Source organism: Salmo salar, chromosome 19, assembly GCF_965601325.2.
Source record: "Salmo salar chromosome 19, fSalSal1, whole genome shotgun sequence".
Classification (NCBI taxonomy): domain Eukaryota; kingdom Metazoa; phylum Chordata; class Actinopteri; order Salmoniformes; family Salmonidae; genus Salmo; species Salmo salar.
In genome coordinates this window covers 8788400-8816005 of record NC_138309.1, presented here as the reverse complement: position 1 = coordinate 8816005, position 27606 = coordinate 8788400, and the positions used below count along the sequence as shown (strand labels likewise).

Genomic DNA, 27606 nt, shown 5'->3' with positions numbered 1-27606 from the left:
CAGAACTAGCATACCCACCGAAAACTTCCGGTGAATTTACTAAATTACTCACGATAAACGTTCACAAAAAACATAAATTATTTTAAGAATTATAGATACAGAACTCCTTTCTGCAATCGCGGTGTCCGATTTTAAAATAGCTTTTCGGTGAAAGCACATTTTGAAATATTCTGAGTAGATAGCCCGGCCATCATGGCTAGCTATTTTGACACCCACCAAGTTTGGCACTCACCAAACTCAGATTTACTATAAGAAAAATTGGATTACCTTTGCTGTTCTTCGTCAGAATGCACTCCCAGGACTTCTACTTCAACACCCAATGTTGTTTTGGTTCCAAATATTCCATAGTTATATCCAAATAGCTGCGTTTGTTCTTGCGTTCAAGACACTATCCGAAGGGTGACCCGCCGGCGTGTATCGTGACAAAAAAATTCAAAATATTCCATTACCGTACTTCGAAGCATGTCAAACGCTGTTTAAAATCCATTTTTATGCGATTTTTCTCGTAAAATAGCGATAATATTCCGACCGGGAGACCTTGTTTTCGTTCAAACACTGAAAATGTAAAATGGACTCTTCACATGCACGCGCGCCCGTGTAATTGTGCTCAGATCGACCACTTTCCAAATGCCCTACTGTTTTTCGCCCAGGGACTGCAGAGTCATCATTCCCCGTTCTGGCGCCTTCTGAGAGCCTTAGAAAATGTCACGTTACAGCAGAGATCCTCTGTTTTCGATAAAGACGCTATAGAAGGCCAAGAAATAGTCAGACAGGGCACTTCCTGTATAGAATCTTCTCAGGTTTTGGCCTGCCATATGAGTTCTGTTATACTCACAGACACCGTTCAAACAGTTTTAGAAACTTTAGGGTGTTTTCTATCCAAATCAAACAATTATATGCATATTCTGGGCAGGAGTAATAACCAGATTAAATCGGGTACGTTTTTTTTATCCGGCCGTGAAAATACTGCCCCCGATCCTAAACAGGTTAACGAAAATACAAAGGCTAATTTGATTCCACAAAATTATACATATTAACCTATAGACCGATAAGCATGATGGTGAAATGTATTAGCATCGACTGGTATTTCAAATTTTTTTGTCCTGGTCATTTTGACCACAGCAGTTCTACTTAACGGCTTAAACATTTTTTGCCAGCTAATGGAAACCTTGGTGTGTGTGGTTGTCTCTAGCCATCAGGTCTCTCCAGGAGAGATGTATGCAGGTTTAGAGAGGGTTAAGCAAGGGAGAATACTACTACACTGATCCGCAGCCAACATCAGATCAGACGGCTGGAGTCCTGCCTGTACTGCAAAACATGAAGACCACTTTAACCCAAGCTGCCCTCCCGATGACATTAAACAGCACTGATTAACCTCCACCCACACACACCCTCCGTACTATCAAACATTAACTCAGCCCAAATCTAACCCCCATTTCACCTTCATTCATCAAACACTCACGTTCACACACACAATCATTGAATTAAAACAAAGAGAGTATGCCTATAGTGAGAATCCTTCAAGGCAGGGTTCCAGACTGTGACCTTTAAGCCACATTTTGAGACCATGTGACTTGGCTGTGAAATTTAAAAAAATGTATTGGTTGCGTCGGTGCGGGCTGCACATTCATTCACCTCACTCAAAACGTCTTAATTTTTAGGAGACTAAAATCCTGATTTGGTCACACAGCCAAGTACATCACCCTCATGATTCCTGTAATGAAAGTGTCTTCCTGACTGTCTCTGTATTGCTGGTGCCTGCTACTGTATCGAGTGAGCCACTCTCTCCTTTCCCGGGAGGAAGAAGTGTTCTGATTGTATAACATTTTTTCATCCAATTGCTGGGAACACACAGCTGTCCTGTTGTCACAGATGGAGAGAGGATGTTCTCAGTTTCTGTAGGTATACTTTTAATTTCTCAACTCTCAAATATGAGCTCAATTGCAACAAATCAAATCAAATTTGTCACATGCTTCGTAAACAACAGGTGTAGACTAACAGTGAGATACTTGCTTGTGGGCCCTTCCCAACAACGCAGAGAAAAAAGAGAAATAATAACACGAGGAATAAATACAATGAATAACGATAACATGGCTATGGTACACAGAGTACCAGTACCGAGTTGATGTGCAGGGGTACGAGGTAATTGAGCTAGATATGTACATATAGGTAGGGATAAAGTGACTAGGCAACAGGATAGATAATAAACAGTAATAGCAGCGTATGTAATGAGTCAAAAGAGTTAGTGCAAAAAGGGTCAAATGCAGATCGTTAAATAGTTAACCAATAGCTACCCGGACTAACTATGTAGCAGTTTTATGGCTTGGGGGTAGAAACGGTTCAAGGTCCTGTTGGTTCCAGACTTGGTGCATACCGCTTGCCATGCAGTAGCAGAGAGAACAGTCTAGGACTTGGGTGACTGGAATCTTTGACAATTTTTAGGGCCCTTCTCTGACACCGCCTGGTTTAGAGGTCCTGGATGTCAGGGAGCTCGGCCCCAGTGATGTACTGGGCCGTAGGCACAACCCTCTGTAGCGCCTTGCGGTCGGATGCCAAGCAGTTGCCATACACAAGTGGTGATGCAGCCAGTCAAGATGCTCTCAGTGGTGCAGCTGTAGAACTTTTTGAGGATCTGAGGGTCCATGCCAAATCTTTTGAGCCTCCTGAGGGGGAAGAGGCATTGTCGTGCCCTCTTCACGACTGTGTTGGTGTGTGTGAACCATGACCATACCTTAGTGATGGTGACACCAATGAACTTAAAGCTCCCGACCTGCTCCACTACCGCCCCGTCGATGTGGAGGAGGGCGCGATCGGCCCGTAGTTTCCTTTAGTCCTCAATAAGCTCCTTTGTCTTGCTAACACTGAGGGAGAGGTTGGCAGTCTCTGACCTCCCTGTAGGCCGTTACGTCATCTGCAAACTTGATGGTGTTGAGTCGTGTGAGGCCACGCAGTTGTGGTTGAACAGGGAGTACAGGAGGGGACTAAGAACACACCCCTGAGGGTCCCCCGTGTTGAGGGTTTGCGTGATAGACGCGTTGTTGCCTTCCCTCACCACCTGGAGGCAGCCCATCAGGAGATTCAGGATACAGTTGCAGAGGAAAGATGTTTAATCCCAGGGTCCTTAGCTTAGTGATGAGCTTGGAGGGCACTATGGTGTTGAACGCTGAACTGTAGTCAATGAACAGCATTCTCACGTAGGTGTTCCTATTGTCCAGGTGGCAAAGGGCAGTATGGAGTGCAATAGAGATTGTGTCATCTGTGGATCTGTTGGGGCGGTATGTCAATTGGAGTGGGTCCTGGATGTTTGGGACGATGGTGTTGATGTGAGCCATGACCAGCCTTTCAAAGCCTTTCATGGCTACAGATGTGAGTGCTACAGGGCGATATTCATTTAGCGAGGTTACCTTGGCGTTCTTGACCACAGGGACTATGGTGGTCTGCTTGAAACATATGGGTATTACAGACTGGGTCAGGGAGAGTTTGAAAATGTCAGTGAAGACTGGTCAGCGCATACTCAGAGTATGCGTCCTGGTAATCCGCTTTGTGAATGTTAACCTGTTTAAAGGCGTTACTCACATCTGCTACGCAGAGCGTGATCACACAGTCGTCTGGAACAGCTGGTGCCCTCATACATGGTTGAGCCTTGCTAGCCTCCAAGCAAGCATAGAAGGTATTTACCTCATCTGTTAGGCTTGTGTCACTGAAAACCTTGCGAATGGGTTTCCCTTTGTAATCCGTGATTGTTTGCAAGCCCTGCCATATCCAACGAGTGTCAGAGCTGGTGTGTAGGATTTGATCTTGGTCCTATATTGATGCTTTGCCTGTTTGATGGTTCGCCGGAGGGCGTAGCGGGATTTTTTATAAGCTTTGATATAGGGAGCGCGCAAAATGCTGAGTGCATAGGCCTCATTGGGCGGTAGGCTACAACTGCAACGTTATTTTTGGACATTAAAATGTACTGTTATATTAATACATGGCTACTATCAATCAATGGGTATTATCTTTAGAGTTAGTTTCCACTTATTTAGGCAATGAATTATCCCCAAATAAAGTAGCCCATGATATTATTTCACAAAAAGATGGATGCAAATTTACCTCTATCGAAATTGTTTGTTTTTTTACGTTGAAAACTAATTATATCTGAAGCCCTATTTTAACAGTAAAATATAACAATAGTATAGTCTACTCAAAATGCATTACAATCACTGGCTTAGGTTGCACATTAAAATACTTTGAATCACAACATCATAAGATGAAACAAATTATTTCTTCAATACCATCATAGTAGACTAGTACACATTTTAATAAAGCACTGCGAATTTACTTTATAACATAAGCCTACTCATTTTTTAGATTGCGTGATGCCGCGGTAAGAAATTGGTGCGACCAGATCATGGGCTGGTGCCAGCGACTGAAAAACTGTAGCACCAGTACCAACTGGGCAAAATGTTAGTCTGGAGCCCTGCTACAAGGGGAATGTCCTCTGTATGGAAAAGTTGTAATGTTGTGAGAAGAATGTTTACGCGGCCAAATGCAGGGTACTGTGCACAACTCGCTATTCAGATAGGATGACATTTTTGAATTGATTTATTTGTATTCATTATCATTTGTTTTAGAATTATTATTGTATATCATTATTATTGTAGGCCTATTTATTAATCCAAACCAATTCTTTAAATATGAAAAATGTGTTGTTTCATTCCGTTGAGACTTTTGTTGGCTATATTGAGCTTGATCTGTCTTTTTAATTGTGTGCTCCGTATTTAGTTTAAGATGGGTTATAAGTAGGCCGTTGTAAAATAAATATCATTAGCCTATTGCGGTCATTTGTTGGGTATGGTAGGCACAATCCTTTCTTGGTAATTGCTGCAATATAGCCTGTCCAAAACTTTTGAGAAGGCTTAAACCAGTTCACAAGCGTTTTGTTCATTCTCTTGAGCCGCCTTCTCTTGCCAAATTTAGTTACAACTGTAATGTTGTGTTTGCCGCAATGAAACATGCTGCTTGTATTTTCCCTATAAACAATATCTTGACTTACACTATACAGTGCATTCAGAAAGTATTCAGACCCCTTGACCTTTTCCACATTTTGTTACGTTACAGCCTTACTCTAAAATGCCCGAAATTGTTTTTTCCCCCCTCATCAATCTACACACGATATATCACAGTGACAAGAAAAAAAACAGGTTTAGACATTTTGGCTAATTTAGAAATAAAATAAAAAAACTGAAATAGTCACATTTACATAAGTATTCATAACTTTACTCAGTAGTTTGTTGAAGCACCTTTGGCAGCGATTACAGCCCCGAGTCTTGTTTGGTATGTTGCTACAAGCTTGGCACACCTGTATTTGGGGAGTTTCTCCCATTCTTCTCTGCGGATCCTCTCAAGCTCTGTCAGATTGGATGGGGAGCATCTCTGCACAGCTATTTTCAGGTCTCTCGAGGAATGTTAGATCGGGTTCAAGAATGTAATTCCGGGCTCAGGCTGGGCCACTCATGGACGGCAGGTAGCCTAGTGGTTAGAGCATTGGGCCAGTAACCGAAAGGTTGCTGGATCGAATCCCCGAGCTGACAAGGTAAAAATCTGTCGTTCTGCCCCTGAACAACCCACTGTTCTTCAGTAGGCCGTCATTGTAAATAAGAATTTGTTAACTAACTTGCCTCGTTAAAAAAAAAAAAAAAAGTATATATATATATATATATATATATATATATATATATATAAAAAAGGACATTCAGAGACTTGTCTCGTAACCACCACTCCTGTGATGTCTTGGCTGTGTGCTTAGGGTCGTTGTCCTGTTGGAAGGTGAACCTTCGCCCCGGTCTGAGGTCAGAGCAGGTTTTCATCAAGGATCTCTGTTCATCTTTGCCTCAATCCTGACTAGTCTCCCAATCTCTGCCGCTGAAAAACATCCCCATATCATGATGCTGCCACCACCATGCTTCACCGCAGGGATGGTGTCAGGTTTCCTCCAGACGTGACGCTTGGCATTCAGGCCAAAGAGTTCGATATTGGTTTCATCAGACCAGAGAATCTTGTTTCTCATGATCTGAGAGTCCTTTAGGTGCCTTTTGGCAAACTCTAAGCAGGCTGTCATGTACCTTTTACTGAGGAGTAGCTTCCCTCTGACCACTCTACCCTGCTTTGTGTAGTGCTGCAGAGATGGTTGTCCTTCTGGAAAGTTCTCCCATCTATACAGAGGAACTCTGGACCTCTGTCAGAGTGGCCATCAGGTTCTTGGTCACCCCCCGACCAAGGCCCTTCTACCCCGATTGCTCAGTTTGGCCATGCGGCCAGCTCTAGGAAGAGTCTTGGTTGTTCTAAACTTCTTCCATTTAAGAATCTTGGGGACCTTCAATGCTGCAAAAATGTTTTGGTACCCTCCCCCAGATCTGTGCCTCGACACAATCCTGTCTCAGAGCTCAACGGACAATTTCATTCGAGCTCATGGCTTGGTTTTTGCTCTGACATGCACTGTCAACTGCGGGACCTTATATAGACAGGTGTGTGCCTTTCCAAATCATGTCCAATCAATTGAATTTACCACAGATGGACTCCAATCAAGTTGTAGAAACATCAAGGATGATTAACGGAAACAGGATGCACCTGAGCTCAATTTCTGGAACTGGAGTGGTGTAAAGCTCACCACTATTGGACTCTGGATCAGTGGAAACTGAGTCACTCTCTGGAGTGATAAATCACGCTTCACTATCTGGCAGTCTGACAGACGAATCTGGGTTTGGCAGATTCCAGGAGAAGGCTACCTGCCTGAATGCATAGTGCCAACTGTAATATTTGGTGGAGGAGGAATAATGGTCTGGGGCTGTTTTTCATGGTTCAGGCTAGAGGTCGACCGATTAAATCGGAATGGCCGATTTCAACTTTTCATAACAAATCGGTAATCGTCATTTGTGTTTTTACACCGATTGTGGCCGATTAATAATTTTTTTTAGCTTTATTTAACTAGGCAAGTCAGTTAACTTCTCTAGGGTAGGGGGCAGTATTTTGACGTCCGGATGAAAGGCGTGCCCGTAGTAAACTGCCTGCTACTCAGGCTCAGAAGGTAGGATATGCATATTATTAGTAGATTTGGATAGAAAACACTGAAGTTTCTAAAACTGTTGGAATGATGTCTGTGAGTATAACAGAACTCATATGGCAGGCAAAAACCTGAGAAAAATCCAACCAGGAAGTGTGGAAATCTGAGGTTTGTAGTTTTTCAAGTGATTGCCTATACAGTATACAGTGACTTGAAGCACTTCCTAAGGCTTCCACTAGATGTCAACAGTCTTTAGAACGTTGTTTTATGCTTATACTGTGAATGGGGAGAGAATAAGAGGTCCTGGAAGTAGCTGACAGAGAAAATGACATGAGCTCAGTGGCGCGCACTTACGTGAGAGTTAGCTGTGTTCCTTTTCTTTTTTGAAGACAAAGGAATCGTCCGGTTGAAATATTATGGAAGATTTATGATAAAAAACATCCTAAAGATTGATTCTATACATCGTTTGACATGTTTCTACAAACTGTAGTATAACTTTTTTGACTTTTCGTCTGGACTTAGTAAGCGCGTGCCTTACATTTGGAGTAGTGGACTAAACGCGCAAACAAAATGGAGGTATTTGGACATAAAGATTAACTTTATCGGACAAAAAACATTTATTCTGGAACTGGGATTCCTGGGAGTGCATTCCGATGAAGATCACCAAAGGTAAGTGAATATTTATAATGTAATTTTTGTCATTTCTGTTGACTCCAAAATGGCGGGTATCTGTATGGCTTGTTTTGATATCTGAGCGCTGTACTCAGATTATTGCAAAATTTGCTTTTGCCGTAAAGCCTTTTTGAAATCGGACAATGTGGTTGGATTAACGAGAAGTGTATCTTTAAAATGGGATATAATAGTTGTATGTTTGAGAAATTTGAATTATGAGATTTTTGTTGGTTTGAATTTGCCGCCCTGCAATTTGCTGGCTGTTGAATAGTGTCCCGCGGTGGGACGCGTCCCACATACCCCAGAGAGGTTAAGAACACATTCTTATTTTCAATGACGGCCTAGGAACGGTGGGTTAACTGCCTAGTTCAGGGGCAGAACGACAGATTTTTACCTTGTCAGCTCGGGGATTCGATCTTGCAACCTTCCGGTTACTAGTCCAATGCTCTAACCACCTGCCTTACATTGCACTCCACCTGGAGCCTGCATGGCAGGCTGACTACCTGTTATGCGAGTGCAGCAAGAAGCCAACGTAAGTTGCTAGCTAGCATTAAACTTATCTTATAAAAAAACAATCAACCTTTACATAATCACTAGTTAACTACACATGGTTGATGATATTACTAGTTTATCTAGCGTGTCCTGCGTTGCATATAATCGATGCGGGTGCCTGTTAATTTCTCATCGAATCACAATCCTATTTCTCCAAACGGGTGATGATTCAACAAGCGCATTCGCGAAAAAAGCACTGTCGCTGCACCAATGTGTACCTAACCATAAACATCAATATCTTTCTTTAAAATCAATACACAAGTATATATTTTTAAACTTGCATATTTAGTTAATATTGCCTGCTAACATGACTTTCTTTTAACTAGGGAAATTGTGTCACTTCTCTTGCGTTCCGTGCAAGCAGTCAGGGTATATGCAGCAGTTTGGACTGCCTGGCTTGTTGCGAACTGTGTGAAGACCATTTATTCCTAACAAAGACCGTAATTAATTTGCCAGAATTGTACATAATTATGACATAACATTGAAGGTTGTACAATGTAACAGCAATATTTACACTTAGGGATGCCACTCGTTAGATAAAATACGGAACGGTTCCGTATTTCACTGAAAGAATAAACATTTTGTTTTCGAAATTATAGTTTCCGGATTTGACCATATTAATGACCTTAGGCTCGTATTTCTGTGTGTTGTTATAATTAAGTCTATGATTTGATATTTGATAGAGCAGTCTGACTGAGCGGTGGTAGGAAGCAGCACGCTCGTAAGCATTCTTTCAAACAGCACTTTCGTGCGTTTGCCAGCAGCTCTTCGTTGTGCTTCAAGCATTGAGCTGTTTAACTCCCGAGATAAGGCTGGTGTAACCGATGTGAAAAGCGGGATGCGCGCTAATAGTGTTTCAATCGGTGACGGCACTCGCTGAGACCTTGAAGTAGTTGTTCCCCTTGCTCTGCAAGGGCCGAGGCATTTGTGGAGCAATGGATAACGATGCTTCGAGGGTGGCTGTTTTCGATGTGTTCCTGGTTCGAGCCCAGGTAGGGGCGAGGAGAGGGACGGAAGCTATACTGTTACACTGGCAATACTAAAGTGCCTATAAGAACATCCAATAGTCAAAGGTATATGAAATACAAAATGGTATAGAGAGAAATAGTCCTATAATTCCTATAATAACTACAACCTAAAACTTCTAACCTGGGAATATTGAAGACTCATGTTAAAAGGAACCACCACCATATGTTCTCATGTTCTGAGCAAGGAACTTAAACGTTAGCTTTTTTTACATGGCACATATTGCACTTTTACTTTCTTCTCCAACACTTAGTTTTTGCATTATTTAAACCAAATTGAACATGTTTCATTATTTATTTGAGGCTAAATTGATTTTATTAATGTATTATATTAAGTTAAAATAAGTGTTCATTCAGTATTGTGGTAATTGACATTATTACAAATAAATAAATACATTTTAAAAACAAAATCGGCAGATTAATCAGTATGGCTTTTTTTTGGTCCTCCAATAATCGGTACCGGCATTGAAAAATCATAATCGGTCGGCCTCTAGTTCAGGCTAGTGCCCCTTAGTTCCAGTGAAGGGAAATCTTTATGCTACAGCATACAATGACATTCTAGACGATTCTGTGCTTACAACTTTGTGGCAACATATTGCACAAAGAGAGGTCCATACAGAAATGGTTTGTCGAGATTGGTGTGGAAGAACTTGATTGGCCTGCATAGAGCCCTGACCTCAACCTCATCGAACACCTTTGGGATGAATTGGAACGCCTACTGCAAGCCAGGCCTAATCGCCCAACATCAGTGCCCGACTTCACTAAAGCTCTTGTGGTTGAATGGATGCAAGTCCCCGCAGCAATGTGTGAACATCTAGTGGAAAGCCTTCCCAGAAGAGTGGAGGCTGTTATAGCAGGAAAGGGGGAGCAACTCCATATGAATGCCCATGATTTTGGAATGAGATGTTCAACGAGCAGGTGTCCACATACTTTTGGTCAAGTAGCGTGCTTTTGATATTACCCTAATAAAGTTTTAAAACTTTTGTGAAGGTTTGGTGTGATGTGGCTATTAGCCTATTATACTGCAGGCCTATGATATGAAGGCAGTGGGCTCCAACTGACTTCGACAGTTGAACTTGAGGTGAGGAAGAATGTTTTTAGGCCTACCAGGCCTACCTACCCAAACACTTCCTGTTTCCGGTCACAACTTGCAGACTTGTTTACGCTGCTGTGCGTTTTTGTTGCCGATCTTACTTTGATACCTGACGGTTTTTTACTTTTTCATTACCGTATATTTTTACTTTTTCCCTCACTCAACTTTTTTCCTCACTCAACTTTTTTCATTCATCCCCGGAGGTTTTATCTGGACATGGTTCGTCAGGACTTCAAACAGCCGAAGCTAAGTAACATTAACATGATGCCTTCTAATTGCAGTCGTTGTACTTATAATATACAGGAGAACGATCGCCTTACGGCAAGGATAGCTGTGCTGCAAGCCCAGCTTCAGACGCGATCGTTAGGCAAGGGTAATTTCAGTGTAGGAAAGGATGAAACAGCGTCTGTGCCACCAGTAAGTACAGATAGTAACGTTAGTATAAACCCCCTCGCACGGTCCCCGCAGCCGGACATCTTTCTCATGGCTTCTGGAGGGAAACGCTGTAGGAATGCTCAACCGGTGTCGCTTATTCAGCCGACAGAAACTTTCAACCGGTTCTCCCCATTAAGCGAGTCGGAGTCGGAGGCCGAGACTTCTCTGGTCTCTACTCCTCCCGTTGTGGGGTCTGAGACGCCGACGGCTCCCACCATTAGCTCTGACAAATTGAAAACCCTAGTCATTGGCGACTCCATTACCCGCAGTATTAGACTTAAAACTAATCATCCAGGGATCATACACTGTTTACCAGGGGGCAGGGCTACCGACGTTAAGGCTAATCTAAAGACGGTGCTGGCCAAAGCTAAAACTGGCGAGTGTAGAGAGTATAGAGATATTGTTATCCACGTCGGCACCAACGATGTTAGGATGAAACAGTCAGAGGTCACCAAGCGCAACATAGCTTCAGCGTGTAAATCAGCTAGAAAGATGTGTCGGCATCGATTAATTGTCTCTGGCCCCCTCCCAGTTAGGGGGAGTGATGAGCTCTACAGCAGAGTCTCACAACTCAATCGCTGGTTGAAAACTGTTTTCTGCCCCTCCCAAAAGATAGAATTTGTAGATAATTGGCCCTCTTTCTGGGACTCACCCACAAACAGGACCAAGCCTGGCCTGTTGAGGAGTGACGGACTCCATCCTAGCTGGAGGGGTGCTCTCATCTTATCTACGAACATAGACAGGGCTCTAACTCCTCTAGCTCCACAATGAAATAGGGTGCAGGCCAGGCAGCAGGCTGTTAGCCAGCCTGCCAGCTTAGTGGAGTCTGCCACTAGCACAGTCAGTGTAGTCAGCTCAGCTTCCCCCATTGAGACCGTGTCTGTGCCTCGATCTAGGTTGGGCAAAATTAAAAATGGCGGTGTTCGCTTTAGCAATCTCACTAGTATAAAGACCTCCTCCATTCCTGCCATTATTGAAAGAGATTGTGATACCTCACATCTCAAAATTGGGTTACTTAATGTTAGATCCCTCACTTCCAAGGCAGTTATAGTCAATGAACTAATCACTGATAATAATCTTGATGTGATTGGCCTGACTGAAACATGGCTTAAGCCTGATGAATTTACTGTGTTAAATGAGGCCTCACCCCCAGGTTACATTAGTGACCATACCCCCCGTGCATCCGGCAAAGGCGGAGGTGTTGCTAACATTTACGATAGCAAATTTCAATTTACAAAAAAAAAAACAACAATGACGTTTTCGTCTTTTGAGCTTCTAGTCATGAAATCTATGCAGCCTACTCACTCACTTTTTATAGCTACTGTTTATAGGCCTCCTGGGCCATATGCAGTGTTCCTCACTGAGTTCCCTGAATTCCTATCGGATCTTGTAGTCATAGCAGATAATATTCTAATTTTTGGTGACTTTAACATTCACATGGAAAAGTCCACAGACCCACTCCAAAAGGCTTTCGGAGCCATCATCGACTCAGTGGGTTTTGTCCAACATGTCTCTGGACCTACTCACTGCCACAGTCATACTCTGGACCTAGTTTTGTCCCATGGAATAAATGTTGTGGATCTAAATGTTTTTCCTCATAATCCTGGACTATCGGACCACCATTTTATTACGTTTGCAATTGCAACAAATAATCTGCTCAGACCCCAACCAAGGAGCATTAAAAGTCGTGCTATAAATTCTCAGACAACCCAAAGATTCCTTGATGCCCTTCCAGACTGCCTCTGCCTACCCAAGGACGTCAGAGGACAAAAATCAGTTAACCACCTAACCGAGGAACTCAATTTAACCTTGCGCAATACCCTAGATGCAGTTGCACCCCTAAAAACTAAAAACATCTGTCATAAGAAACTAGCTCCCTGGTATACAGAAAATACACGAGCTCTGAAGCAAGCTTCCAGAAAATTGGAACGGAAATGGCGCCACACCAAACTGGAAGTCTTCCGACTAGCTTGGAAAGACAGTACCGTGCAGTATCGAAGAGCCCTTACTGCTGCTCGATCATCCTATTTTTCCAACTTAATTGAGGAAAATAAGAACAATCCGAAATTTCTTTTTGATACTGTCGCAAAGCTAACTAAAAAGCAGCCTTCGCAAATGGAGGATGGCTTTCACTTCAGCAGTAATAAATTTATGAACTTCTTTGAGGAAAAGATCATGATCATTAGAAAGCAAATTACAGACTCCTCTTTAAATCTGGGTATTCCTCCAAAGCTCCATTGTCCTGAGTCTGCACAACTCTGCCAGGACCTAGGATCAAGGGAGATACTAAAGTGTTTTAGTACTATATCTCTTGACGCAATGATGAAAATAATCATGGCCTCCAAACCCTCAAGCTGCATACTGGACCCTATTCCAACTAAACTACTGAAAGAGCTGCTTCCTGTGCTTGGCCCTCCTATGTTGAACATAATAAACGGCTCTCTATCCACCGGATGTGTACCAAGCTCACTAAAAGTGGCAGTAATAAAGCCTCTCTTGAAAAAGCCGAATCTTGATCCAGAAATTATAAAAAACTATCGGCCTATATCGAATCTTCCATTCCTCTCCAAAATTTTAGAAAAAGCTGTTGCACAGCAACTGACTGCCTTCCTGAAGACAAACAATGTATACGAAACGCTTCAGTCTGGTTTTAGACCCCATCATAGCACTGAGACTGCACTTGTGAAGGTGGTAAATGACCTTTTAATGACGTCAGACCGAGGCTCTGCATCTGTCCTCGTGCTCCTAGATCTTAGTGCCGCTTTTGATACCATCGATCACCACATTCTTTTGGAGAGATTGGAAACCCAAATTGGTCTACATGGACAAGTTCTGGCCTGGTTTAGATCTTATCTGTCGGAAAGATATCAGTTTGTCTCTGTGAATGGTTTGTCCTCTGACAAATCAATTGTAAATTTCGGTGTTCCTCAAGGTTCCGTTTTAGGACCACTATTGTTTTCACTATATATTTTACCTCTTGGGGATGTCATTCGAAAACATAATGTTAAATTTCACTGCTATGCAGACGACACACAGCTGTACATTTCAATGAAACATGGTGAAGCCCCAAAATTGCCCTCGCTAGAAGCCTGTGTTTCAGACATAAAGAAGTGGATGGCTGCAAACTTTCTACTTTTAAACTCGGACAAAACAGAGATGCTTGTTCTAGGTCCCAAGAAACAAAGAGATCTTCTGTTGAATCTGACAATTAATCTGGATGGTTGTACAGTCGTCTCAAATAAAACTGTGAAGGACCTCGGCGTTACTCTGGACCCTGATCTCTTTTGAAGAACATATCAAGACTGTTTCAAGGATAGCTTTTTTCCATCTACGTAACATTGCAAAAATCAGAAATTTTCTGTCCAAAAATGACGCAGAAAAATTAATCCATGCTTTTGTTACTTCTAGGCTGGACTACTGCAATGCTCTACTTTCCGGCTACCCGGATAAAGCACTAAATAAACTTCAGTTAGTGCTAAATACGGCTGCTAGAATCCTGACTAGAACCAAAAAATTTGATCATATTACTCCAGTGTTAGCCTCCCTACACTGGCTTCCTGTTAAGGCAAGGGCTGATTTCAAGGTTTTACTGCTAACCTACAAAGCATTACATGGGCTTGCTCCTACCTATCTTTCCGATTTGGTCCTGCCGTACATACCTACACGTACGCTACGGTCACAAGACGCAGGCCTCCTAATTGTCCCTAGAATTTCTAAGCAAACGGCTGGAGGTAGGGCTTTCTCCTATAGAGCTCCATTTTTATGGAATGGTCTGCCTACCAATGTGAGAGACGCAGACTCAGTCTCAACCTTTAAGTCTTTACTGAAGACTTATCTCTTCAGTAGGTCCTATGATTAAGTATAGTCTGGCCCAGGAGTGTGAAGGTGAACGGAAAGGCTGGAGCAACGAACCGCCCTTGCTGTCTCTGCCTTGCCGGTTCCCCTCTTTCCACTGGGATTCTCTGCCTCTAACCCTTTTACAGAGGCTGAGTCACTGGCCTACTGGTGTTCTTCCATGCCGTCCATGGGAGGGGTGCGTCACTTGAGTGGGTTGAGTCACTGACGTGGTCTTCCTGTCTGGGTTGGCGCCCCCCCCCCCCCCCCCCCCCCCTTGGGTTGTGCCATGGCGGAGATTGTTGTGGGCTATACTCGGCCTTGTCTTAGGACGGTAAGTTGGTGGTTGGAGACATCCCTCTAGTGGTGTGGGGGCTGTGCTTTGGCAAAGTGGGTGGGGTTATATCCTGCCTGTTTGGCCCTGTCCGGGGGTATCATCGGATGGGGCCACAGTGTCTTCTGATCCCTCCTGTCTCAGCCTCCAGTATTTATGCTGCAGTAGTTTATGTGTCGGGGGGCTAGGGTCAGTCTGTTACATCTGGAGTATTTCTCTTGTCTTATCCGGTGTCCTGTGTGTATTTAAATATGCTCTCTCTAATTCTCTCTTTCTCTCTTTCTGTCTTTCTCTCGGAGGACCTGAGCCCTAGGACCATGCCTCAGGACTACCTGGTATGATGACTCCTTGCTGTCCCCAGTCCACCTGGCCGTGCTGCTGCTCCAGTTTCAACTGTTCTGCCTGCGGCTATGGAACCCTGACCTGTTCACCGGACGTGCTTGTTGCACCCTCGACAACTACTATGATTATTATTATTTGACCATGCTGGTCATTTATGAACATTTTAACATTTTAACATTTTGACCATGTTCTGTTATAATATCCACCCTGCACAGCCAGAAGAGGACTGGCCACCCCTCATAGCCTGGTTCCTCTCTAGGTTTCTTCCTAGGTTTTTGGCCTTTCTAGGGAGTTTTTCCTAGGGAGTTTTTCCTAGCCACCGTGCTTCTTTCACATGCTTTGCTTGCTGTTTGGGGTTTTAGGCTGGGTTTCTGTACAGCACTTTGAGAATATCAGCTGATGTACGAAGGGCTATATAAAAATAAATTTGATTTGATTTGATTTGATTTGAAAAATTTGATAACAATATAATGCTTATCTTTATAAAATATATTCTAATTGAAAATGAATGAATTTGCCTCCTTCTGTACACCTATATCTGTATAGCAGAGACAGTAGCCTATGTGACAAGTATAAAGAAATGCATGTCGGTGTCGTAGCATGCCACCGGCATATCTCCATCTCTCTCGCTCTCTCTCTGGGGCTAGGCCTAAACTTCTATTCCTCTATATATTTTTAATATGAATATAATACAGTGGATGCCTAAGCCAATAGGCCTAAGCATGCAAAGCCCTGATGCATTTAGTGCTCACATTTCATAGCAGCTGAACCGTGAAGTGGACAACTATTGTTTTAGGAAAGTAAAAACCAATAAAATAGGCTATACATTTTTGCATATTCTACAAATCGAAACAAGGAAGTGTTTTTGTAATTAGTTTTAAGGACACGAAAACGTGGTTCATTTGGCCAATATCCCTCGTTTATTGATGGCCTTGGCTGCGTTGGTGGACACCGGATGGCCTAATGGGTTACGCAACCAATGCATATGGATGACCAGTAAACTTCTCAAATGTCCGATAAATTGAAATCTTCCCGGTCACTAGTGTGGCGCCGAAAACTCTGACACAAACACTCTCACACATTTAGCTACAGGTGAGGGGGAGGAAGGGAGAAGAAACATGGAGAGAGCCTATAGAACAGAGAAGCACCTATAGATCCGGTAGAGGACAATGAAAGGCAGACCGTGGGGGTAAGGACGACGCCGGATTGGCGCACATTCAACAAATCTGATCAAACAGAGTGGATAATTATCAAATCCGTCATGATTGATGTATTGTAACAGGCCCACAATGTGGTTACTAAAGTCTGACTTGGATATACTTGCCGATTTTCCTGCATAACATTTAGAAGTTGTTCCTTTTCAAGTTTACAAGTGACTGCTAAACGCCCACTCCCGTTCGTATAAGCTGGTGGCATAGCTTGCCTACAGAAATCAGTGGTGGTAGTCAAAGTCGTTTCTAACTGTAATGAAGTTGATTGGTGACGATGACATGAACATATTTTGGGGTTGAAATCCATACAAGCATTATACTACGATTTTTACCATAACATACTGCCTACAGAACAGGAGAGAGCCTACAGAACAGGAGAGAGCCTATAAAACAGGAGAGACAGAAAGAGAGAAATAGATAAGCTGTAAAGAGGAATGAAAGAGGACATGGTAGAAATAGAGAGAATAAAGAAGGCGAGAGAGAGAATAAGGGGAACAAATATGGTGATTATGAGGGATAGAGAAGAAAGAGAGAAGGATGCTAAGAGACATTTCTTGCAGCAAAAGGGAACTCCAAAGCATTGACTCAGTTGCCAAGCAACAGAACACAAGATGAAACGCACTTCAGTGTGTGTGTGCTGGTTTGTTTCACACACACACACACACACACACACACACACACACACACACACACACACACACACACACACACACACACACACACACACACACACACACACACACACACACACACACACACACACACACACACACACACACACACACACACACACACACGAGTAGTGTAGTCCAGCAGGGTTCATAGCACTAACCCTCCTCTCCTCTCTAACAGTGTCTAATACAAGAGCTACTAATAGCCTGTTCAACCCTCCTCCCCTTCCCCTCTCCTCTCCATCTATCCTCCCATGTACTTTTCTGTTCCCTCCCTCCCCTTTAACCCCACCTTCTCTCCAGCGCTGAAGCTCAATACTCTCCAGTGATTTCTTCTCATCCTTTCCTCAGCTGCTTTAGGCAGCTCTCTACTTAGCCCACAGTCATCAGTCTTCACCACAACATTACGCAGCTGCTGACACTAAACACTGATAGAATTAGTAATGAAAGACAGTAAGGTAAGTGTGTGTGTGTGTGTCCTACCGGTGCCAGAGGGAGTAGAGGTGACTCCGTGACATGGCAGACTGCCGTTCCTCAGTAGGGAAGGAGACTTCTGGATCCCAACACTAACACCAACACCCAGCAGACCTCCTCTCTCTCCTACTCTCTCTCCTCCACCGGACCGGCCTGGCAGAGCGCTGGTAGAGGAGGGGGACGGCGAGGCGGATGAGGTGGAGCAGAGAGAAGAGGAGGGGAGAGGTAGCGGTGCTGTGTGGTGCTCAGGTCCATCTGTAGCCTTGCCGTCCGGAACACTGAAGCAGGGTCCGTATCGGTTCCTCCAGTTTCCTCTCTTCTTCTTCACCCCTTCTTCTCCTCCTTCCCCCATACTTGGCCCAGAGGAGGAGCCAGCAGAGGAAGAGGAGGATGATGAGGGGCGTTTGTAGCCGGCTGTGGAAGCAACGTTCCCCGTCGGCTCGCTGTGAGAGTTCTCGTACAGTTTACCGCCAGCTACGCCACCAGGAAGTGACATCATTGATCCGAAGGTGCTGAGCGAAGCCATGCCCTCCGAGGCCGTGACCTCACTGGGCTTCACTAGGCAACGGCTAAACGAGGGCGAAGAAAAGGAGTCCCCACCTCCGGAGCGTAGCGACGGATCAGAGAAGCCCAGGAAGTCAGATGTGGGAGGAGTCAAGGTGGAAGACGTCTTATTGGACAGCAGGAGAGCTGGGAGAGAGAGAGGAGAAGCTGTTTGGAGACGAAACACACACAAGCTAGGTTTCCAGCCAATTGGCGACAGATTTACATGCGAATATTCTAAAATATGCACATTTTCCTACCGTTGGTGTTTCCAAACAGAATCAATGCGTGATGACAGTTATTTTTCGCTTAAGTTTTCATGTTCCAAATAAACATAGAAAAGTTCAATGTGTTTGCATCGCATTTTCAACTCTATCGATAGTTTTGTCACAAAAACTGTTCAGTTAAATAGCAAATGTGCCTACTACTGTGACACGTGCGATCTAATTAACAACAGTTTGCAGATCCAGTGTGGGTAGGCTAGTGTACAAGATGACTATTTACAGATCAAACAGCAGTCAAGCATGGATCACCATGTTACCAGAATAAGACCCTCAATATTTATCAGAAAGGAGCACCACCGACACCGTGCACTTTCACCACCCTGTGAAGTTCATCATTTATTTCATCTGTAGCCTAATAAACTGCATGCTTTCCTGAGTCGTAGGAGGAGGACCACACACTATATCGTCGCATGACTCCAAGTTTACTTCCATATGATGGTTATTATATCAATATTTGTGCATAAAGGCGGTTCCACCGTCATTTCTCACATTTATTTTACCCCCACAAGAAGACCCACAATGTTGAACAAACAAATTATCTGTCAGAATTTATAAAATGACACCGAAAATTCCTGTATCCATCACAGCTGAAGTTATTTTTTTGATACACAACTGTGGTTGGAAAGGTGGTTACACACACACTGAGATAAGATAGTTATTTGTTTGCTTTCTTCCCTCAGTCTCCTGGACTGTGACACTGTTTCCCCACTAGATGCCACTTACAACACGTCAGACCTCCAGACTTGACCCCTCGAGGCTGACACACACACACGCGCGCGCGCGCGCTGCCACAGGGGGCCGAGTTCAAGGGACACTCATGGCGTCTGAGCGCTTTAGTGTGTGTGCGTGGCGAAGCACACAGATTACAGCAGCCAGGGTCTAGCCAGGGAGACTTATCTTGGCCACACGCTAACTAACTCTGGAACTCTGGACAACATCCAACAACTGTCAGACACAGGCACGCCACAAACATGCGGACGTAAACAGTGCATCAATCTCACCTTGATGAAAGGTTCCAGTGGAGGAGGCGGCAGTGGAGGAGGTTGCCGTAGTGACCACAGCAGAGGGGAGGGGCTTCCCAGGTGTGAGGGACTTGCGTCCGCGCTGAACACCAATCCCTTGGCTAATGCACTTCTTGCCCTGTTTGACCTCCGACCCCGGTTTGCCTTCTGACCCTGTGGGGGGGCTGTCCTTTAAACCCCCGGAGTGCACTGGCACTTCCTGGAAGTTGGCGGTGGTGAAACGGGCAGCGCTGTCATCCAATCGCTTTTGAGAGGAGGCGGGCATAGAGGAGACTCCCCCACCACTGCTGCTGTTGTAACTCTGAGAGAGGGATGAGGAGAGGACAGGAGAAGAGGAGAAGAGACGAGAGGAGGAAGGGGAGTATGAGAAGTCAGTCCTGCATAATGCCTAACAGAGCTAGTCAATGTTCATTTGACATTAAACCCACAGAGTGAGACGGAGAAACAGAGAAAGAAAGAGAGAGGGAGGAGAGAAGGAGTGAGCTCACCTTGTCTGAGGCAAGCATGAGAGTTGAAGCGAGGGAAGGGGAGAGCTCTAGAGTCTTCTTGTGTTTGGGTTTGTGTCTCTCCCTCTCTTTGTGTTTCTGAGGAGAGAGAGAAGGAATGGATGAGCGTTACGGAAGGACAAGCGGAGGATTAGACAGATGAGTGTCTGGGTTGCTCTGGTCCCAAACCTTTGGCACTGCTTCTGAAAGAGAAAATGAGAGCGAAAGAGAAGAGAAAGAGAAAACTGATCTTCAATTCACAGCCCCAGTCTGAGGTGAAAGGATAGTTATGCTGCAACGAATATAAGAAGAAAAAAAATAAAGTGCTTAAGACAGAAAAAAGAGATTAAAATCTACAGACATTTGGTTTTCTGTCTTCTTGGTGAGAGATTCTACCCAACCAGAGCCATGGTCTAAACACCTTAGAACTCAATTTACACCCTTAGCTACACACACCCTCACTCCTCTCACCCCACAGAGCCACACCACTGGCAGGTGTGAAAATATGCAGTGATCCTGTGAGACAACATGAGACTTAACATGCTACCGACAGACAGCACCATGACAACCATCGACCCTGGCCCCAGCATCCCTCTATCTTTCCCCCTTTTCTCTCCACCAACCCTCTCTCTACCTCAATCCCTCTGTTGTCCTCCTGTCTTTTTCTTCCCTGTAGCTCCCAGGGTGTGTCAAGGCTGGTAGGTCATTGTAGCTAACTATACATGTGTGTGTTTTTAACAGGGTAGGTTCCCGGGGATTCCCTTGTTGTTTCTCATTAACATTCCAGTGGTAGGTGTTGATGGACAGAGTTAGGCTGAGAGGGTCAAATGTCCAAACACACACACACACACACACACACACACACACACACACACACACACACACACACACACACACACACACACACACACACACACACACACACACACACACACACATCCACTTTTTCACTTTGCACACTTGGAGACTCCCTCCTTATCAGAGCTGGAGACACTGAGGAAAAAAGGGAGGGAGGGGAGAGGAAAACAGGGTAAATAATCCACCCCATCCTGGCAGGAATTCCCTTGGGCAGATTCCTGCAGGCCCTCTGACCAGCCGGTGTGTGTGTGTGTGTTTCTTGCAGACTGTATGAGCGGCCTGTGGAAGGAGAGGCTTTTAGCCCCTTGTTATTTGGCTGCAGGGTTTGGAAATAGGTAGGCGCGCGCACACACAGACACACACATACAGATCTGAGCCTTCTGACCCCTGACCCTGGAATGTGTAGGGGGTAGGAGGGAGGGGGATGGGTCCTCTTGCTAATGCAAATCAGGCTGTGTGACAAAATCCAGGGCAAGGAAGGGAACTAGACAAATGTGTTAACTCTGATTTTTTCCACACGCACACACACACCATCAATGCTTCATTGAAAGTATCACCCCAAAAAAACTGAGTTACAGGTTAACGCATGAGTCATATTCCAGTTGACTGACCATGTAATACAGGAGAATGCTCAAGACACTCACATACTACATGGTAACGTGACAATGTTAGCTAAAAACTCAAGATCTTGAAAATATAAAGTTCAGAAAATCTAATTGGCTTTTGCAGAACAATAAAAAAACGACCTACAACTGAAATACAAAAAAAGCAGGCAATGGACTACAGCCACACTATCCAATCAGAAAAACACAATCAGGGGAAGCGACAAGGAGTGGGTCAATCGGGTGAGGGAAACAGACTGATGGAGTGGGTGACTTCCCCTAATGTCATAAAAGAAGAGGTTACATGGCCAGAGACCATGGTCCTGTTCATACACCTTAAAAAGGTGAGCTCAGAAACATGACATCAAAGATAGTGGAGCAACATCCTGCTTACAGCCATTAACAACTAAATTCTTATCGACCGAGACTCATATTTATTGGCTCTACTCATTGCGGGCCCTCCCTCACTTGAGGTGATACCCAACAGAGTCATTCTCTGCAGTTTAAATGTTTATTGTTGATTTTTGGAAGCAGGAACTCCCCATACCGTAAACAAAAATGTCATATGCCTGGGTCTACCTTTAACCATGCACTTTCCTTTTTCCCTTCCTATATGTAATCACTGATCTAATATGGTTGGATAGGTGATTACACCTACAATGTCATGTCAGATCAGTGGTAACTAAGGAAGGAAGGATGCATGTGTAAGGTATTAGAACAGGCCCATTGCCAGAATAGAGAATCGATGACGCTGGACAGAAAACCATACGCACTCTCACACAGTAGTGGCGTAGTCGGCTGAGTGTATGTCACTAACAGGACCGTGACTGATTAACTCTGACTGGTTTATAAAGTGTTGGTTTGAGACCGAGATCCCTGGTGTCTCACATGATCATTCTAAGGACCTAGGACAAGGGTGTCAAACAAATCTTTTCCCCAGAGGGCCACATGTACATTATATATATTTCTTCACTGTTAATATGAAAACAAAACGTGCTCTATCCATCACTTTGTAATGTTTGATGCTCCCTGACTGTCTAGCTTTTTCTTCGATGACTGTTAGCAAGTTGGATAGAGGAGACTATAAATGTAGGTCCATTATAATTTCTACACAGTTTCAAATTGGATTTTGGCATTTCAATGTTGATCGAGATCTTTTTTCCCCTGGGGGAAAAATAAATACACTGAACATCTAAAACACACACACACACACACACACACACACACACACACACACACACACACACACACACACACACACACACACACACACACACACACACACACATCAAAAGAAAGAACACACCTACTCATTCATGGGTTTTTCTTTATTTTTACTATTTTCTACATTGTAGAATAATAGTGAAGACATCACAACTATGAAATAACACATATGGAATCATGTAGTAACCAAAAAAGTGTTAAACAAATTAAAATATATTTTATATCTTAGATTCCTCAAATAGCCACTCTGACTTGATGGCAGCTTTGCACAGTCTTGGCATTCTCTCAACCAGCTTCACCTGGAATGCTTTTCCAACAGTCTTGAAGGAGTTCCCACATGTGCCGAGCACTTGTTGGCTGCTTTTCCTTCACTCTGCGGTCCAACTCATCCCAAACCACCTTAATTGGGTTGAGGTCAGGTGATTGTGGAGGCCAGGTCATCTGATGCAGCACTCCATCACTCTCCTTGGTCAAATAGCCCTTCCACAGCCTGGGGTGTGTTTTGGGTCATTGTCCTGTTGAAAAACAAATGATAGTCCCACAAAGCCAAAACCAAATGGGATGGCATATCGCTGCAGAATGTTGTGGTAGCCATGTGGGGTAAGTGTGCATTGAAGTCTAAATAAAATCAGACTGTCACCAGAAAAGCACCCCCACATAATCACACCTCCTCCTCCCTGCTTCACGGTGGGAACAACACAAAGCCACGGAGGTTGGAACCAGAAATCTCAAATATGGACTCCTCAGACCAAAGGACAGATTTCCACCGGTCTAATGTCCATTGCTCATGTTTCTTGGCCCAAGCAAGTCTCTTCAAAATTGGTGTCCTTTAGTAGTGGTTTCTTTGCAGTAATTCGACCATGAAGGTCTGATTCACGCAGTCTCCTCTGAACAGTTGATGTTGACAAGTGTCTGTTACTTGAACTCTGAGAAGCATTTATTTGAGCTGCAATTTCTGAGGCTGGTAACTAATGAACTCATCCTCTGCAGTAGAGGTAACTCTAGGTCTTCCTTTCCTGTGGCGGTCCTCATGAGAGCCAGTTTCATCATAGCGCTTCATGGTTTTTGCGACTGCACTTGAAGAAACTTTCAAAGTTCTTGACATTTTCTGGATTCACTGACCTTCATGTCTTAAAGTAATGATGGACTGTCGCTTCTCTTTGCGTATTTGAGGTGTTCTTGCTATAATATGGATTTGGTATTTTACCAAATAGCGCCATCTTCTGTATACCACCCCTACCTTGTCACAACACAACTGATTGGCTCAAATGCATTAAGGAAAGAAATTCCACAAATTAACTTTTAACAAGGAATACCTGTTAATTGAAATGCAATCCAGGTGACTAGCTCATGAAGCTGGTTGACAGAAGGCCAAGAGTGTACAAAGCAGTCATCAAGGCAAAGGTGTGGCTACTTTGAAGAATCTCAAAAATAAAATATATTTTGATTTGTTTAACACTTTTTTGGTTACTACATGGTAGTTTTTCTATATACCAAATCTGGAGTCAACCTGACTTATTTATTTTTTAATTTAACCACTAGGCTACCTGCTGCGCCAAAATGGTTCATGAGAAGAATATCTTTCAAGTATTTTTAGCTAGCATATGTCCTAACGTGCATCTGTTAGGTATATTTGAGTGACCAATTTTTTTAAATCAAAACCATTAGACTGATGTAGAGTCTGAGGTATGGTTCATGAGAAGATGATTGCAGATAATTTTGAGCAATAGCGTTACATATTCAAACAGTGAGTTGTTAATATATATTTTTTTTTATATCAATACTAAATTCCGTGTGGTTCATTTTAAGGACGTCCATGATAGCTATGACAAGTTTCAAGTTGATAGGCCACTATGGAGTGGTTTAAATGGACACAACTTTTCTATTTTTTTGCCATCTTTTGACCAATCACTTAGCTTTTCTCAAACTAAGTTAAGACATGTACCATGGGCCTACATACTGGTGTCATTTAGTCCTAGTGTTCATGAGAATGTATTTTAGCTTCGCTGTGAACCCCTAAATATGTTTGACATCCCTGACTTAAGACATAAACTCACTCAAGCCAACTAAAGCCAATTAAATTAGCTAGAGCATTTCTATCCTTAGCTGTGTCTCTGTGCTGTGTGTAGTTCCCTCTGTCTACAATGTGTGTGTGTGTGTGTGTGTGTGTGTGTGTGTGTGTGTGTGTGTGTGTGTGTGTGTGTGTTCAGAGAGGGCGTATGGTTGCTGTGTCCGTCACAGTCACGTAGAAATAGAGATACTAGATGTTGGGGCCACCTTACCTTGTCTTGGTGGTCAAGGAGTTTATCCGAACACTGAGAGGAAGAGTCACTAAGGCTCTGAGCCCTACTACCTCGGGCCCTGCTCCTTCGCTAAAAGGTAGAGAGGAACTTCACGTTACTAGAGTAGACCCAAGCTATATAAATACATGAAAGCTAAATAAAAAAGAAATACTCAAAAGTAGACGGACAGAAGACCTAAGTTAAATAAAGACCAAATTAATAAACTAGATTTACCACCAATCTATTCTATGAAAACAAACGTTGAGTTAGACCCAATCTTGTCTACTGTAAGAAAACATGAATCGAGCCTCCCGAGTGGCGCAGCTGTCTAAAGCACGGCATCGCAGTGCTGGAGGAGTCACTACAGATACGGATCCGATCCCGGGCTGTGTCGCAGCCGGCCGCTACCGGGAGACCCATGAGGCGGCGCACAATTGGCCCTGTGTTTTCTGGGTTGGGGGAGGGTTTGGCCGGCTGGGATGTCCATGTCCCATCGCTCTCTAGCGACTCCTTGTGGGGGCCGGGCGCATGCACGCTGACTTCGGTCGCCAGCTGTATGGCGTTTCCTCTGACACATTGGTGTGGCTGGCTTCCGGGTTAAGCGGGCAGTGTGTCAAGAAGCAGTGCGGCTTGGCGGGGTCGTGTTTCGGGGGACGCATTGCTCTCGACCTTCGCCTCTCCCGAGTCCTTACAGGAGTTGCAGCGATGGGACAAGATTGTAACTACCAACTGGAGATCACGAAATTGGGGAGAATAATGGGTAAAAAGTACCAAAAAAGTTTTTAAAAAAACAAATAAAAACGCCAACATTATTTTTGACCACAAAGAGTATTAATTTCAAAACATCAAAATGTCATTAGTCCCAACAAGAAGACAAATCCTGTAAATGTCACTCATCAACCCATGTGGCGTCTTATGAAATCCCTTCTAATAACATTGGTTTGTCTGTCCTTTAGTCCTCATGCGTTTCTCATCTCCTCTATTCTGTACCAGCCTAATTACATCAGACCATACAAAGCCATTCCACAGGTTCAATAGAACTACAAGCATTTATTTTAGTGCGTGTGTGTGCTGAGCAATTACTGCTTTTTGAGGATGGTTCGGGTTCCGGTTCAGTTATTAAAAAATAAATTGAGGTTTTCGATTTAGTGTAGTTGTTTTTTTTATATTAAATGCATTATGAAATAATGACATTAAAATGATTTGAGCTTTTCAATGGAAATTCCAAAGCAAAAAATGGTCAACATTCAATTGACAAAACATTGAAAACATTCCATTGTCTCTGTCTGGTCCACATTGGGTAGACATCAATAGAAAAAGAGGAAATTACTATGAAATAATAAATATTTCAGTTGTGTATACTACTTAGCTTTTATTTGATGACTATTATTTTTCATTCCTTAAATGCATCATCTCATCTCTGCTCAGGCAGTAGCAGCCAGACAACCAACCATCATACGTCATCTCTGTGTCCCCTTATGGTACGGTCTTTGACCAATTTAGCTAGGCAAGTAGCTAGCTGGCTATAACTAGTAGCTGCCTAAGTAAGCTGAAGAGCTGTCTGACAAAATCATTTTACCAGTTCTTTAAAGTACATAAGGCATACTTTCAAGACTGCTTATTACCAACTACTACAACTATCAATCAAGCAGAACTACCTCTATCCCTCTTGTCGTTGTGTTTATTCCTCTCCCATGCAGTCTGTGTGTAGGCTATGCGTCTCTGTCCAAGCCGGGAAAGAACAGGCGCAATGGATTATGGTCATTGTAGTTAATTACCATGTTTCTCCTCTGAACTAGGTAGAATATTTGCCTAATGAAAAATACAACTCCCTTCAGCCCAGCATCCCACAAAGTTCTTGATTTCATTTCTCATGTGAATTTGATTTCTCAATACATAATTGTGCGTTGAATTCACCCGCCCCAAAAAACGGAATGGAAATCAAGTAATTGAACCGACGTCGGTCAATTAGTTGTTTAATAACCCGGGGGGGAAAAGTGTGTGTATATTTCCCCCCTGACGGATGGTAGGGGTGGAGCACAAAATCTGCAACACAGCAGGGGCTCTAGCTCCAAAGAGCTCTGAGTGAGTGAAAGAGGTAAAGAGAGAGGGAGAAAGTGTATGTAAGTGAAAGCATTTATATGGTGTCTGTGTGGAATGGTGTGTACTTATGTGAATTGGAAAGCATCTCTTTGCCCACTTGTAACCCTAACCCCAGTACCCCTCACCCTCTCCTAGCCCCCAAATTCTAACCCAGCATGGGTTTAGCACACAGAGAGCAGGGGGTGGAGGGGACAAAAGGCCTGGGAGGCAATGCTGATTAGATGGGGGTTGATGGGAGAGGGAGACAGTGGGCTGGAGGGGAGAGAGGGGTGGGGGAGAGAGGGGTGGGGGAGAGAGAAGTGCTGGAGAGGGGGAAAGAGAGGAGAGGGGTGAAAAAGGAGAAAGGGAATGGGTTGATGGTTGGAGGGAGAGAGAAAGGGGCTAGAGGAGGTTGAGACGAATGGATGGCTCCAATTTCAGCAGTTGCAATTGGCAGAGGAGAAGAATGTCAAGTCATTTAAGAAAGGAAAGGTATTCCCCAGTGTGTGTGTGTCCATGGCGTGGAGTGCCAGTGT

At 43.8% G+C, this 27606-nt stretch overlaps 1 protein-coding gene across 3 annotated transcripts in view; it reads right to left on the bottom strand.

The window, feature by feature from the left end:
- The window catches only part of mllt10 (MLLT10 histone lysine methyltransferase DOT1L cofactor), a 77035-nt gene that overhangs the window by 25501 nt on the left and 23928 nt on the right, over positions 1-27606 (bottom strand). For 2 of the 3 annotated variants that reach the window (XM_014157127.3, XM_045702035.2), the window contains 4 exons: positions 24989-25078; positions 20026-20121; positions 19517-19838; positions 17698-18378 (listed from right to left, as the gene is read on the bottom strand). In XM_014157127.3, coding sequence (XP_014012602.1) covers positions 17698-18378; positions 19517-19838; positions 20026-20121; positions 24989-25078 — 1189 coding nt within the window. The remainder of the gene's footprint in view (positions 1-17697; positions 18379-19516; positions 19839-20025; positions 20122-24988; positions 25079-27606) is intronic. The other variant, XM_045702036.2, reaches the window with a different exon arrangement.